At 35.2% G+C, this 16135-nt stretch overlaps 2 protein-coding genes across 3 annotated transcripts; both read right to left on the reverse strand.

Moving 5' to 3' along the window:
- Positions 1–660: 660 nt before the first annotated feature.
- On the reverse strand, positions 661–2737 carry LOC133697827 (two-component response regulator ARR18-like). 2 transcript variants are annotated; one of them, XM_062120634.1, is made up of 5 exons: positions 2185–2737; positions 1957–2033; positions 1806–1842; positions 1584–1662; positions 661–1482 (listed from the first exon to the last, which is right to left on the reverse strand). In XM_062120634.1, the coding sequence occupies exons 1-5, from the start codon at positions 2462–2464 to the stop codon at positions 879–881; spliced, it is 1077 nt and encodes a 358-aa protein (XP_061976618.1). In that variant the 5' UTR covers positions 2465–2737; the 3' UTR covers positions 661–878. The 2 variants fall into 2 exon arrangements, with proteins under 2 accessions (XP_061976618.1, XP_061976617.1); XM_062120633.1 differs by having other exon boundaries at positions 1584–1683.
- Positions 2738–9750: 7013 nt separating this feature from the next.
- LOC133697501 (uncharacterized) lies at positions 9751–14565 on the reverse strand. Its single transcript, XM_062120104.1, has 4 exons — positions 13987–14565; positions 12841–13326; positions 10446–10955; positions 9751–10150 (listed from the first exon to the last, which is right to left on the reverse strand). The coding sequence occupies exons 1-4, from the start codon at positions 14476–14478 to the stop codon at positions 10067–10069; spliced, it is 1572 nt and encodes a 523-aa protein (XP_061976088.1). The 5' UTR covers positions 14479–14565; the 3' UTR covers positions 9751–10066.
- Between the last annotated feature and the right edge of the window lie 1570 nt (positions 14566–16135).

Genomic DNA, 16135 nt, shown 5'->3' on the forward strand with positions numbered 1-16135 from the left:
ACTGAAAAAGCTAGAGAAAAGCATTGAATGGCATAGCATTAATTTCTCCTCGCTATCAAAATTAATTCCTGTATTATTTCTTAATTAGAAGACCATTCTGTTCCAAGTTTGATCTTGTGAGATGTTAAAAATGTCATTAAACTCAACAGTTCCAGCATTTATGAATATCTGAAAAACCAATCACTTCCACGAGGAAAAAGTGGAAACCAAAGTTACTTGCTGACTGGTAGCAGACTTGTGTGTGTGTGTGTGTGTGCTGCACTACACTCTATGGTTTAGGTTTACTTGCATATGAGAGGTGTCTCTTTTAATTCTTCTGTCACTCCAATCTCCATGAATCATTTCATGCATTTATACATCATTAATAGTTTTTTCAGTGTATATAGGAACTGATCAGACATTTCATCAGCAAAGTGCAAAAGGGAACTGTTCAATCAATATATATTCCAATGGAAAACCATATATCCCCTCCCTCTGGAGAATTATTCTTCTCTAAATCTAGCTACGAGCCTACATGATATATAGGTAACATAATTGAAGGATTTTCATGCTAATGATTTGAGTATCAATGTCATTTTCATTTTTGTCTTTTCAAAGGTAGCTAAGAGTTATATATATATTCTCTAATCAGAAAACAATACCCAGAACCCAAAATGCATATTTTGTAATGCTAAAAATATTCATCTATTCATCGGGAACACCAAACTGAAGCCTACAGGCTACAGCTACTTGAGATTCTGCATACAAAACAACATAACCAACAAAAGAAGATCAAATAATGACTAAAATTACCTTGTATGCAGGTACATGATATTATCATTAAGCATATTGGTCCAGGAAAAGTAAGTACTTCAAGATCTCACTCAAAATTGTCCCATTCATAAAGTCAGATCTAGAGTACTTGCCATCCTTGCATGCTTCCTCCTTCCATCTCCTTCCATCGATCTGCCAAGCTTTGATGATGAAGATGAAGACAACGAAACAGACAAACTACCATCAGCTACACATTTTTGAAGTCCATCGTCATCTTTAGTTGATAGTTTCAGCGCCAAATTCAAATCCAAGTTGCAATCTGAATCCAAAGTCTTTCTCTTTGAACCTTTTTGCATTTCTTGAATTGTTCTCCAATTTTTGTCAGCGGAACTAGTGGTGTTCAAACATTCCTGATCTATTCCTGATCTCTCTTGCAACTTGGCTATGAAGTGTGATTCCATTGAGCTAGGTCTACTTTCTTCCTGTCGGGATACTTGAAACAACTCGACCCCTTCAAGAAATTGATGAGTTCTACTTGCAGCTTGTACATTCAAAGAAGGAATGTTGATACTCGAATCATAATTAAGTGAATTGTGATTGTTGCGTCCAATTACTAGTCTTTCAGATACCGAGCCATAAAGTCCATGTTTGAATCTGTTGAGAGCAGTTCCTCCCTTATAAGGGCTGTACATCTGGTGGTCGTGACCTCTCCAAGAAGCATCTCCATATCTTGAAGGAGAAAGAGAGAGAGAGAGAGATTGTTAGGATATACCAATTTAGAATCTGAATTTGGTTTGGAATAGGAGAACAAGGAGTTAAGACTTTCATACCTTAAATTGCAAGAAGATCTTTGATTGAAATTTTGTAGCACGGGAAGCTGGCTAAGGTTGTAGATTTGGTGATCCCCGCCTTCAAAAAAAAGCCCTTGGCCTGTCAATAGTATCTTCCTAAGTTAGAGAGAATTACAATCCCCTAGAGAAACCCTAATGCTCTATCTATTTATACAGGAACGATTACTTCTTTGATAAAAAGAAAAAAGGATTAATAATTACCTTGATTGGGTTCATCACTCCTCTTGCTTCTGTACATCTAACAAAAGAATACATAAAATTAGGAAAATCGGGCCAAATAAATAAAAAAGAAAATTGTTAGCTAATCAGTGCATAAGTAAACTTATGTAACAGCTAGTATAGATCAAAATACTTGAAGATGGCTTTTGACATGAGCAATGCTAAGGCCTTTGATGTTCATCATCTGAAGAACAAGCTTTGGGGTTGCTCCTGCACAGATCAATACAATTCCCACTGTCAGAAGCAAATTCCTCATGGAATTCCCATCTGTAATTAAATTAATGAACAAGAGCAGATCATTCACCAAAAAAAGAAAAAAAGGAATAAAACAGGAGACCAGGAGTGTTAATTGAGTACTAACTGTCTTGTCCTCCTAGTCTTTCAACTGCATGAACAAAGCAAAGATGAAGATCCGGCGTCCACCGGAGCCTTGGCATCTTAGAACGAATATATTGCCGTACAGATCCGGTACTGGCTGCCTTCATTTCATTTTCTTCAACTGAGCTGTTGCTTGTGCTCACCCCTTCATTTCTGGATTTGAAACTAATTTTATCCACCTCCTCCTCATCACCCTTGTCTTGTTCGACTTCCTTGTTAGAATAGCTTGACTTGGAGCCTCCAAAACTATCACTTCCCTCCATCTTTCTTAGCTTAGCTTAGCTAGCTGTCTTCCCTTATCAATTCTATGTGAATGATCAAGAAACAGTAGTTGGGAATTTTAGTGTCGTCTAGGTGTCTTATAAAATGACTTTTGATGTTTCAGTTTCATCTTAATTTCTTACATCAGACTAGAGAAAATGGGGTTAATATTCTTTTGGAATAATATCAGATAAGCATAAGCAATAATATTTTCAAGAATTAGGAATTCAAAAACCCTAGCCCTTGACTAAGGAGAATATACAGCTATAGCTGGCTCTTTCATCTGTCTTCTTGATATATAGCTAGTCTACTTTTTTATACTTATTTATGTCGACATGCATGCATAATGAAGTTTGGCATGCATTTATTATACTATGCATGGATGGGTGGATGGTGAATAATTAATTAAATTTATAGCTAGGTGCTGGAAAATGACATTTAGCATACATATACAAAAGCATGGAACTATGCATATATATATACATACACTTGGTGTACATGTAATTCCGTATATAAGATAAGTTCTTCATGTCTTTAGAATTTCTTTTCTTCTCGAAGATGTCCATTAGAGTTGAGCTATATAATAAAAGTAATGTTTTCCTTGAATTTTCATTCACCGATCCTGAACTTAGACTTTAATTTAAATTCGAAACTTCTTCTACTCGTCAAGAATTATGATAAGAAAGTAGAATTTTAAATGGAACTTCCACGACTATATATCTATATATCTCTCTCACCCGAACACGTACCTAGCTTTTGTCCATGTTATAAGTTCTTATATATCTATATATTTTGGGATATAAGCAAAATTTATTACTTTTAAAAGATTAATTACTATATTTATATAATTAAGTAAAGATTTATTTATTATCTCAGTTCGTTGCAGAGACTCGATAAATTTGGACTGAACTAATTATACATACGTACATATATAGAAGTAGCCTTTTCCTGTTCTTTAAAATTTTCACACGCTCATGTTTCTATATTAATTTGGATCTCTAATGCACAATGTATGATCAGAATTTCCATGCACTTATTTAAATGGGTTTCTCTGTGGCATTCTCAAAGAAAAGAACTTTATGCTCATGATCGATCAGCTCGAGACTAGTAAACCGAGGAATAAATTAATGGTATATAAGAGAAAAATCAAGGCAAGAAAATATAATTAAGATTATGTGCGTGTGTGCAAAAAAGAATATCATAGCTCATCAATGGAGGATAGCCCTATCAAGCTTTGCTAGCCTGTCACCCGCCAGTTCACACACAAATTAACTTGGAAAAATGCATGCCCCACTATCTTTGCGTCGAGAATCACGGATTTTGTCTTTGTCTCTATCGAAGACCACTTACCGTGGCACCCATGTCAACAACTCTTCGATTTCTCTTGGGTCTTTCTGACATATATTTGTCTGGTTATTTGACATTTAACCAACATCCTTGTTTTGTTATGAGATTTAAAATAGTTTTTTTATATCACTCATTTGTTATTTTTAAATGTCTTTGGATAAATTGATATTATTATATTATTTTTTACAGTAAGAAAATTTAATTATTTTAAAAAGCAAAAAAAAATATTAAACTTGTTTAAATTTACTTTTTTGTCCTTTTAATTTTTTAGCATAATAAAATGATTAAACTATCATTGAAATAAAAAAATCTTAAGTTGTTGGGCTATGATGTTTTGTCATATTTTAATAAATATAAATTTTATTAAAAAAATATTTTTTTATTTATTTTTTATTAAAATTTTTTGCTGATTTTAAAAATGATCCAAGTTATCTTAATACCCTTCAATATTGGGTTATTTGGTAATTTAATTTAATTTGCTTTCAATATAGTAATTCCAGTATCATAACCAGATTTTTCATTCTAACCCAAATAGACTTAGATTGAGTTTTGTCGATCTTTTTTAGATTATATTTTTTTTATTTTATCATTCAAAAATTTATTTGCTAGAAATTGAATTTTGATTTTTTTTTAATTTTATTTTCTATGAGATTATTGTGTTTTCATTTAATTTTTTCTTCTTTATTAGATGAGATCCTTTAACATTTAATATTTTTTATTATTTTAATTTTATCGTTTGACATTTGATTGAGTGATAATTGATCTTCATGTTTTTTTTTCGCTTATCTTTTTATGAGGTTATCTTAATCTTATGTTCATGATTGCGGGATTAACAGGTTAACCTAATTTAACTTGATATTATTTTTATTGTTTTTTTAAAGAAATTAATTTTTTTTTTTTGTGATTTTGCTCTTTAATATTGGATTTTCTTATACTTAAATTTTATGATTTTATTTGATTTGCTGGGTTACCCAGTATCACACTACCTATTATCTTGTTTGGTGTGCTAAAAAAGACTTATTGGAGCCCTGCTCCCATATTGTGATATCATCATATTCATTTCAACCCAACCAATTGCTTTCGTCGACTTGATTCAGGAGATAAAGATAAAACTTACTTAATCCGAAGGTTTGAAGTTCAAGTTTTATCTCTAGCCTTTTTTTGTGTGGATAAATATAGCATATCCATATCTATTAATTTAATTCATTTGTAAAAATACTTTAAATTTCATTCTTTACATAAATATGATAAAAGTCCCTCTGGATACATGGATGTGAAAGCATGATATTTTGGATTTGGATCCCCTCATATTCTTTTATCGTAACTTTCAATTATAAACTCAATGATCTTGATCAGATATATAAGAAAAATAAAACAATAAAAAAAGTTAAGTTCTTATTTTTATGGTATTCTAAATCATATCCATTTAATTTAAAAACATGATGTTGAGAGGATATATGTACATTAAAGAAATCGAATCATCGTACTGGGTCTGGTGATTGTGGTTTATCGGGGAATCATCCTGTACTATAAGAGTCTTGATATTAGTATTAATAATTAATTATAATTAGCGATACATATGAAAAAACTTAGACCCGATGTCAGATATGGATTTGGCGTGGGAGTTAGTTTAGGGAAATACTAAAATCATGATTCGGAAAGGAGTATCAAAGTTAAATTCCCAATAAAAATATTTGGATTAATAAATAACTAGTTAGACAAAGCTCGGAACCATTGTATCAAGAAACTCGAGCAATGCTGGGTAGCTGACAAAGAAAAAATCTATCGGATGAGCTCCATCACGACCTTATGGTTTTGGCATGGGCCAGCATTAATTTGAAAACTGAAGATTATATATATATAGACTAGATCAGTAGGGGAAACGAACAAATAAGACCCAAATAGACTAGAGCTAGCAAGTCTGGAAGCATGGTAACTTTTAACGAAAGCCTTGACTTCCTTGCCTTCATCCAAGATTCAATGCCATGGACCACGCGAATATTAAAAGGGGAGAAGAGAAAATAATCTTATATATATAATTAGCAAAAATATAAAAAATATTAATTTGAAGTAAAAAAATTAATTTAATTAAAGGTAGGATTCAAATATTTGTTTGGTCCATGGCATTTAAATATATGCTTCAAAATAAATATAATTTTCAAAAAATCAGCAACAGGCACTTTGTTAATTTTTTTAAAAATAATATCAACACATTAAAATAATATAAAAAAATTAAAATTCAAGATGAGTGTTCTAAACACGCTTATTACGTAGCAGTTTGACTCCGTCAATGTTACATTTAAGGATTCCTGTTAATAGTCAAATATTCAAACAGAAAATACAGTAACAAAAGAAAAAGAACTCAATCTCAAACTAAGATTTATAATTAAGGCTTCGTGCCGAGCAGTGTGCATGCCAAGATCCCGAGTCTTCCTCCAATTTTCAATTTAATGATTGAGTTACATATCAAGTAGCAATAACTTTTCAATGTTAAAAAATCTCAAGAAAAAAACAATGTATAAAAAAATTGTTGGCCTATATATATATATATATATGTATTTGTTGTCCTAAAATTAAAATTAAAATGTCAATGTACATGTATATATATAACGTCTATATGACATTTGAAGTCAAGAAGTGAAAAAAAAAACACTAACACCTTATCGAAAACAATCATTAATCCATTACCAAACAAACAAAGAAGGAAACAAATCATTAATGGATCAAATACTTTAATTTTTTTTAGGTCAGTTAAAGGCCGAAAATTATATAGATTTATGATTTTTTTTATGTATAATTCATGCCTAAGATCATCATCGTTTTATAATTAACTCGATGTCCAACAAAATCGCCCACGCGCACAATTTAATTTCAGCGTTCGACATAGAAAGTAAGTTAAAATATAGTATTATTTCTGCATGAAACCTAATGTTCCATCCTCGTGTGCTCTAACTACAATATTTATGGGCTATACATATATACGTAATCAAATCTCTGCATGACATGTAACCACTAACTAAAGCTTTTTTCTACTTTCTCTAGCTAAAAACTACTCATCATCACGAGGATCTCGAGAGAAATCAAAGCCGTCCAAGAAATTAATGGTTTCTCCTGGCAAAGTCACCCTTTGATATAGTTAGCTGGTATTAAATTAAACATTATTGGGTGTGCGGTGTGACTGCAAATGCTAATTGAGAATGTCTTTGAATGGAAAAAAGAACTTCAAATTAATCCATCCATGGTTTTACAATGGTCGGACTCCGAGGACACTAGCTGAGCTGGTGCACATTTGACAAAATTTGCTGCACGAGTGAGTCAACTCAACTCGTGATTTAAGTGGGAAAAGGGTTAATTTGAGTTTAGTCAACCAACTTAGTTAATTGTGTATAATTGGTTTCGTCTCATTTAATATTTTACTTGATACATTTCATTACCTTCAATCAATTAAATGCCTCGTTATTAGTTTAAAAGCAATTATGTGTTACTATGCTTTTGTCTCTTCTTTCCAAGCAGTTCCTGGAAAACAGAAGACATCAAATTGCTAGTTAAGAATAATCCGGTTTTTTAGGATCAATTGTCAGATTATGATTCAATCTTTTAATTAACTCTTCACCCTCTTGTTTTTGTTTTATGATTGAAGACTTTTAAAGCTAATTTTATATAAAGAAAATTAAAAATGTTTTAATGATAATAATATTTCTTGGATTACTATAAAGAAAAAATGCCAGCGAAAAGAAATTATAAGAGATCAATGCTACAGCTAGGTAGCATCCAATAATTAAAAAGGGATATATAGTTGTTTAACACATGGAGTTTGGAAATATATGTGAAGATCACTTCTCAGCAATGGTCTGGTTTTCCTGTGAAAACTATTAAAATAAGACTAGAAAGGGCCGGGAGGTCTGAGAGATTCGGCATCAAACACCTAATCTAGGAAGTCAACTCCCAACAAGACCTTTGTTTTCCTTCTTTTTAACCACTCTTTCTTTAATCTACTTTTATCTTGTGCATGAGAATACGTGAACCTATTTATGCGGATCTACCATCCTTTGAGAATGAGTATGTCTGTCCTTTTCCTAGCTACATAAATTTAGTTTTTTATGCTGCACCCACTTGTATTTAACACTACCATGATCATTATCATCATGTAGAATCCATGCATGCAGTGTTGCCGATGCCATGCATGCTGCATGTCGACCACATTCAACTTTAGCTGATCCATTCAAGTTTCTCATTTATGAAATAACAACTGGTGTTCACTTAATCATTAATTAAGTTTTTGGTATGTGTGGAAAAAAATTGACTTCACGAGTATCACGTCACTAGCCCTATAATTGATCTATGATCAGCCCATATGAACACCATCTGATTGATCAGAAAGGCGGTCGAGATAAAAAAATGGTCAATTTTAGCTAGAAGCTGTTCTTGACGTTGTGAAATGGGAAACGCTTTGAATTATTAATTAACATTGCGTGTTTGATTAATCAAGAGAAATTAAATGCTGCGTCCGAGTAATTAATTGATTGCGTTGCCTTCACATCGGAAACGTATGCATGGAATTAAAGGAAATTTATACATTCTGAACATTGATTTGCAATATTTGCAGCTTATGCTAATTGATATCAAAGGTGTATTTTGTCTCCTTTTCAATTGCATTTTGTCCACCACGGCAGCGAGCGTGACAAATTACCCGTCATTTGTATTTCCCTAGCAATATAGGTTAGTTGCATGAAATTCATGGCTGCAATTTGCAATACTCATGAACTAGCTTGCTTTTCTTCTTCAAGTACCATGCCACATTGTCAGGTACATTAAGGGAACGCACGAAAAAGCAGCCTCCACTTGGTTTTCCCTGGAGAACAGGAAAAAAAATATAGACCTTTATTAGTCGATTAAGCTGTAATTAGCTTGAGACCGGTAAAACGATAGTTTTACTAATTGTTATAGACAGGCCCCGCTCGAGAAAAACTTTTTTTTTTTTTTGGATGGATATTCCAAGGGGGATTGGCAGTCTTTTCTTTTCCAGGTAACAAACGAGAGTACTATATTTGGAATCCAGTGAGGATCATTAATTTTGCCAATGGTCTCTTGAAATTAGGTCTTGCTTCTTGACTTAGCAGAACCTATATAGAGCTGGCTTCCTCTAGATGTATTTGATTGACGGCGAAAATGCTGGCTCCCGTTCAAAGACCCAGTAGCCTCAGAGTCCAATCTTGACAGATTAATTAGATTCAGAGTCCTTAGTGGGGACCGAGAGGAATTGATTTGCCAGCAATAGACCCACCATGGTCCGACGCTAATTGACTACCATTTCTCCTTTTTGACCGCCAAAATCAGATACACTAATCTTGACAAGCAAACATTGGAGGCGTATGACTGACTATAGGAGAACCTTTCCATCTGAGCCCTAAGATAACCTATAACTTATATTTTTTACCTTCCGTTGACCAATTATCATATGCAATTAACGATAACCTCAAATGACCTTGAATGAATCCACCTTTACAGAGGAAATAAAATAGGAAGAGATAAGAGGTTAAAAGCATTCGGCTAGCTATATAGATATATTATTATTCTGAAAGCTGCTATTGCACTCCATCGCAAGTGATAATTTCCTCCCTTTTCTTCAGCTTATTATCAAATACTCGAGCATCGACGTTCTTGGATAGAATAATACCATTAAAACACGGCTTACAAGGGGTTGTGAAGAGGTAGGAGACTATTCACCATTCGGGCCAACAAAAAGAAAGCCCAGCTTAAAATGGCCACAGTCCTTCCTCACACAGTGGCGGGCGGCGTTCTGATCAGGGCACCTCGTGGGCTGCTCTTTCCCTGGAAGCTTTCTGGCTTCCGCACTGTCGAGAGTTTCCGCTATCCGAATACCATCCCGGGCTAGGCCGGCTACCCGTATGTTTATAATTTTACACCAACAGAAGGCCCGGAAAAAAATCTAAACACTCACATTATAATGACAAACAGGATAATCAGATCCTCTGCAAAATCATGTCTGAAATTGGAACGCTCAAAGGTTTCATGGAACACCTTGAAACATACGGCCTAGGTCACTGTTTCGTTTTTATCATATTATTCCTCTCTTTTTGTGCACCGTAAAATTCCGCACTGACTTTGCACGATCAAAGTTACATTTGAAACAAAGAATGAAGGCTGTCTAATGTGAGATTTTCTTTGCAGTGTCAAAAGCATATAAAAGAGAAAAAAAGAAACCCAACCACCTGGCATGGAAGACTCCGAGTATGCTACGAGGGAGAAGCAAAGCTGACACGGAACCCTGACTTGCCACAGTCCTCACCAAATTTCTTCAAGATGTAGCAATAATTCAACTGGCAACAAAATCAAGCTCATTAGAAACGAAATTCCTAGCCAAGCTCTTGTAGAAAAAAAATAATTAAAACAGGAGATGACAACACAATTTTCATGCTATGCTGTATGAAACTCGTGCAACAGTACACCATGTTATTTGATGAGATAGCTTTCACGTTTTCCTGACAATTAAATTTTTTGATGTTGAACCACCCACTGTTTCAATAGGATTGCGCTCTACAACTACAATTATACAGCCCATAAAACTTCTATTTCTTAGTTACAAAATGGGGGCCAAAAAAAAAGATTACTGACCTCCATTCGGAAGAGATTTGTAGGAATAACAACTCCACCTCCTACAGAGCTACGAAATGATTCTGTGAACTTCCGTAAAGAAAAATTCCGGTATGCATTTTCTGTTAGTTTTTCGACATTCCCAGCAGATGCAAAGAAGTGTCCATGGATTCCTTTTGCACTTAACCACTTTGATGGAAAATCAAAAGAAAAATCTGCAAACACAGCAAGGGCAAGATCTCCTCCAAGATGATCCCTTCCAGAATCAGTGTTCTCATTGGCTGGGTTACTCTGAAATTGCCTTCGAGGCTCAGTAGGGCCCAGACCTCTTGTCCTAAACCCCCATAATGATGTCGGGCCACCCAAAGTGCAAACCGGAGATAGGTTGCCACCAAGGAAGAATCTTTCTGGCAGTGGTGAAGACATGCTTAAAAATCCAGATCCCCATGGAAAAACAACACCAGCAGATATCCCCAAGTTCAGTGCAGAACGGTAAAATCCAAGAGGTATAGCACAACGAAGATCGAGCTCCTGTTTTAAGTAAGAACAGAATGGAAAGTCCACGAGAGAATTAAAAATGTAAGCAATGGAGTTGGAACAAAAAAAAGGCATCTCATATTTTAATCAGGTATCCAATAGCTCAACATGGTCAACGTAGGAGGCATAAAATAGACCAATTTGTTTTAAAAAAGAGCCTGTAGAAAATACAGCCCCGCGCGCGCATGTAACCACGCTTCCAGTATGATATATTAATGAGAAATAGCTTGTTGTCCAAAAATACAGCTCAATAAACACAAGACACAAAATATTTTCAAGTAACATACAATAACAAATAATCTTTGCTCCATCAACTAGTCAACCAACATAGGTTGAGGAGCGAAGCCTTGTGCATGAATTTGAAATGATGAAAACAACAAGTTAGCTTTCAAGTGTAGGACAAACAAATTAAAAGGTCAGTTTTTGTATGAAAATCTATTTTATTCCCCAATCTAAATTATTCAAGATTGGCATTCTAAGAAAGGTAGACATGAAAGGATGATTGCAGCTTAAATTTTTTCAACCCTAGATAATCTTTAACTCTTTGATCTGTATCTTTTTCTCCTTCTTTCATGGAAAAGAAAATTGAGAGAAATCGGTTCTTCATTCTCCAAAATGACAACAGTTCAATTCTTTTGACATTATTTTGTATAAATATATTTTCCTATTTACTGAATTGGATCCCAAATTCCCAATTTATATGATTTCGGAGAATTTATAAGTAGTTTTTTACTTTACATGATGATGAACCACAACTGAACAGTTAGTGTATATACTGTATTCACTCTCTGCATAGAACCTGCATTGGCAGCCACTGGTGGATCTAGTAACTTTATTTAGTGGGAGCAATATAAATATACCTATAACCAGGAGGAAAAAAGATACCTATATTAAAAAAAAAATTGCATGGTTTATACACTATCTAATTATTGAAAAGAAAAGGAAATTTACTTAAAATATGTCTATAAATCATTAGCAAACTTGCCCCTCAAGCAAATATAGTATAAGAATGAGAACAGTGATAAGATAGGTTTTTTTTTCTTCAACAAAGAAGCTAGTAGTAGCATAGGTTTTCGTTACAACTCTCATAAAAAGTGGCATGCAACTTCTTGTCATTGTTTTCTTAACTAGAAAAAAGAAGAAGAAGAATAAGGTGGGCATGTAGCTTGTCATTTGAAAGTAATGCATTTCAAGTTTTGGTACCTAAGTTCCATGACTGTCCAATTAGGCATGGAGTTGTCCAAGTGGGGGCAATGTTAACCAGTGAATGGGTCAATATTAACTGTTCTAGAATTGTTGCCTACTTATCTAAAGACTCGACTATTTCAGTGGGGGGTAGTTGACTCCACTATCCACGGACTGCATCTGCCACAGTTACCAGCAAGACAATTATCGATTATCATTAAAGGAGTTTGACTTGACCCAGAGAAAGCTAAGGCCTGGTACTTAGATCTGTTAGCATAAAAATATTGAAATCAAAGATTTGTTGGCTTCTCCTAGAAAATGCAAAGCCAGCCCCAACAAAAAGCTCAAAGAACGCCTCATAAACATAGCTTGCATTAAAATCCAACAGATGGCCATCATTTTCCATGCCAAAATCATAAAGTTTATAAAAGCTCAAAGAAAGTTGGTCTAATCCCACAGAATTGAGATTCAAAACACCATATAGACATTTATTTTCTATTTGGTAAAAGAAAACTGTCTGTAAAAACAGATGACACATGGATAGATGGAGAGGCATAAGCAATGAAGGCAGTCAGAGCAATCCTGTATACAGCCAAAAAGTAGCAGCAAAGCGAGGAAACAATAATGCTTGAAAGAACTGAATAGAAGAGCTACAAGGAAAACCAGAAGTTCAAATATGAAATGGGTATCTAACCTGGCGCAAAAATTGTAAGCTACGACTATCAGGGGCAAGGCCACCAATTTGGGTACTAGAAACAAAAGCAAATCCATGTGTTGGCCTCAGAGGTGAATTTCTCCTGTCAATCTTAAATGTGTACTTCAAAGATGAAAGTAAACCATGACCAAGCTGCCTCCTTATTGAACTCGAAGCCATTCGTGATGGATCTGTCAAGGTACGCCATGCAAGATTGTACACCAAGTCATGGTTCCGGGTTGAGAATAATCCAAGAGAGAGCCCCAGTGATCGCTCTTTGAAAGAGGAAAACTTAAGGCAGTCTTGAGATTGCAGGAATAATCGTGCTGTTACCGGGGTCACAAGTCCTTTGAATCTTGGCAAAAACACGCCAGCACTTACCTCTGCCTTGCGGTCACAATCATATGCTAGAGCACCATCCCAAAGATCCCCATAACCAAATATGTTTTTGTACTTGAGTGTACCCTCCAACGATGATGATGAAGCCTACAAAACCAACTTAAAATTTCAGAAACCCCTTAGTTTCTGTTGAATCTTGAGAAATTGAATTATAGTGTAAAAATGTGAATCAAACTCAGCGTGTCAGAACAGATTTTATAATTATGCAAACACGGAATATTTGAGCTGTCTAAATGCCCCAATGAATTAGAACGTTAAACATGTGTATCATCAACCACCTTACTCTAAACATACCTGATTCCATGCTCATAATCACTAATATGGTTGTAGAATGACACAAACTAGTTAGGCCGTTAAAATTCTCTCTCCATTTCCACTATTTTTCAGCAACCAAACATGGCACTGAATCGCAATTCCAAAAAATAGAAACAAAATTCACAAGTGCTGTTTTGTTAGTGCCTAGATAGTAGATAATGCGCATCACAGCATCAAATTAAACAAGCAAACTCTATAAATGAAATTCCACTCTTCAACTGTTCCCATTTTCCCGCTAAACACGAGCACCTCATTATTCAGTCATCAAATGCTCACTGAATCAACAAGCTCTAAATATCCCACATTTCTATCAAATTCACTCGCAGTCACTAAAGCAAAGCCACAAGAAATTGAAAGAAACAGATTACAGCACTATTCAATAACCCAAACACCGCCAATTCCAACTAGAAAAAAAAAATTCAAAATTTATACCTCGCCTTTGTTGAAAACACCAATTTCACCCAAGAGAGGGCTCCTGGTTTCTACAACGTCGACAATCACATTAGCAGTGCCAGGCAACTCCGGTGGGCCCGAATCAAGCGTAATCTTGACCGAATCAAAAATCTCAAGCGCTTGTAACCTAAAATTCACTTCACTCGAAGCCGCAAACAGCTCTTGAATAGTAGACGCATCTTTAAGCGACGCCGTTACTGCTTCAATCAAATAGTCTTTAGTTTTCGTGTTCCCTTTTATTACCACATCGTGGACGCGAATTGGGACCGATTCGTGTTGTATCCGGCTAAAGAAATTCTGAAAACTGTTTCGGAGCTTTGCCTTTTGGGATTCGAGGTCTTTGTCCTCTTCCTCGTCCTCGCCCTCGCCCTCGTCTTCGATGTCGTCGTTTTCTTCTTCTTCTTCTTCTTTTTCGTCATTGTTATGGTTTCGTACAACCGGGTCGGACAAGTCGTCTTCGGGTTTTGCCATAGTGAGAGAGTTGAGTGAGGCGAGGAGGGAGAGGGGGCGATGTTTTAGGTGTAAAGAAGCCAAGGAGTGACGGTGCCTTGGACGACTAGTAGTGTGTGTGTGCCTGGTTGGCGCGTCACTCAATTTTTACTTTACTGCGTTTATTTACTTTTTACTTTTGCCGTTTATTGTGTTGAACATTGTAATTTTTCTTGGCCCGAGATTGTAGTGTTCTACAACTTTTATATGCACCATTCTCTTCGACTTCTTCTGTTTTGCTCTCTCTTACAGATTTAAAAACCACTCTTCTCAATCGTTGCTTCCTCTCTCAGCTTCACCACTCCAGATCTAAAAACCACTGTTTTTGCCTCCCTCTTGAATTCAACATCGAACCCATGATTTCAACATCGTTAGCTAATGCTGATGTAGGAGGAGCCTTTTTATTATAAGGTCAATTGGTTTATACATTGAGTTTTTTGTTGTTGAATGTGGGAGTGAATTGGTTTATCAGACAAAATATTGATTCAATATTGCGAGTGCTGTTGTAGGAGGAGCCTTTTTTTAGCATCGCAAGTTTTTGTCTTTGGAGTCTAGTAATGATGTTGAGAAAACCCTTTATTCCTTTTGTGAGAATTTTTGTGAGAAGGTAACATTGGCGAGATGTGATCACATAATCAGCTTTAGGTGATTTTTATGCAAAAAGCTATTGTTTTTTTTATTTTGCATAAAGAATATTTATGTGGATGTCGATTTGAAAGATAACATGGAACTCGATGATTTATAGGTTTGCCTAAAATGAAAGAGGTGGAGAAGTTCTTCAATTATTTGATGAGATGATTGAAGAAGAGTTAAGCCTGATTATATTAGTTTTGTTGGGGTTCTTTTTGCTTGTAGTCATGCTGCTTTGGTTGATAAAGGGCTGAAATATTTTGCCGCAATGAATGAGGTGTATGACATTAAACCAGGAATGGAGCTCTGCAATTGCATGATGTATCTTTTAGGCCATGCTGGTTTGCTAGAAGAATCAGAAATATTGATAGAGAATGCAGATTGCAGAGATGACCCATCTCTCGGGACGGTTCTTCTTAGTGCCTGTACAGCAAGTCCACAATCTGCTATTGCAGAGCGCATTGCAAAGAAAGCTTTGCAATTAAAGCTATGTCTATTTAGCTAATGTCTATGGAGTAGTTGGCCGATGAGATAATCCAGTTAAAATTCAGAATTTAATGACGAAAAGAGGTGTTGGCAGTCGAGACTTAACAGTAATATTTGTTAATATCTAGAAGGCAGTCTCAAGTGAAAAGAATCTTCTGTGAAAATCATCTAAACAATTTTCAAGGCTGAAGAAAAGCTTCAAGTTCTCAAGATATCCAGAGTCACAGAAGACATACAAGTTCAAAATTCAAGAGTGACGAAAACTGAAGCAGACTACGGACACCAGTTTTTCAGCAACAGCTATCCTTGACCATCAAATTTGGAAGGCTTCCAGTCATTTGGCATATGAGAAAATTCTCTCCTGTCAATGTCTTGGTTAAAATGAGAACTCGGAATGTTGTCTACACAGAATCTCCTGCAATGGCATGGGAAGACACCAAGATTTTGTTCAGGGGAACTTCTCAACCTAAACGAAAACTTCCTCTGCTGTCAAACCCTCCTTTGTAATACAATCAACTTTAGG

Source organism: Populus nigra, chromosome 6, assembly GCF_951802175.1.
Source record: "Populus nigra chromosome 6, ddPopNigr1.1, whole genome shotgun sequence".
Lineage (NCBI taxonomy): Eukaryota > Viridiplantae > Streptophyta > Magnoliopsida > Malpighiales > Salicaceae > Populus > Populus nigra.

Bases quoted from the DNA above. Each gene is read 5' to 3' on its own strand.
- LOC133697501 (XM_062120104.1), bottom strand. From the start codon at position 14,478: ATGGCAAAACCCGAAGACGACTTGTCCGACCCGGTTGTACGAAACCAT. The intron at 13,327-13,986 runs GTATAAATTTTG...TTGGTTTTGTAG, and splicing joins GTGTTTTCAACAAAGGCGAG to GCTTCATCATCATCGTTGGA. The intron at 10,956-12,840 runs GTTAGATACCCA...TACTTAAAACAG, and splicing joins GCTTACAATTTTTGCGCCAG to GAGCTCGATCTTCGTTGTGC.
- LOC133697827 (XM_062120633.1), bottom strand. From the start codon at position 2,464: ATGGAGGGAAGTGATAGTTTTGGAGGCTCCAAGTCAAGCTATTCTAAC. The intron at 1,843-1,956 runs GTATTTTGATCT...TTCTTTTGTTAG, and splicing joins ATGTCAAAAGCCATCTTCAA to ATGTACAGAAGCAAGAGGAG. The intron at 1,684-1,805 runs GTAATTATTAAT...TACTATTGACAG, and splicing joins GAGTGATGAACCCAATCAAG to GCCAAGGGCTTTTTTTTGAA.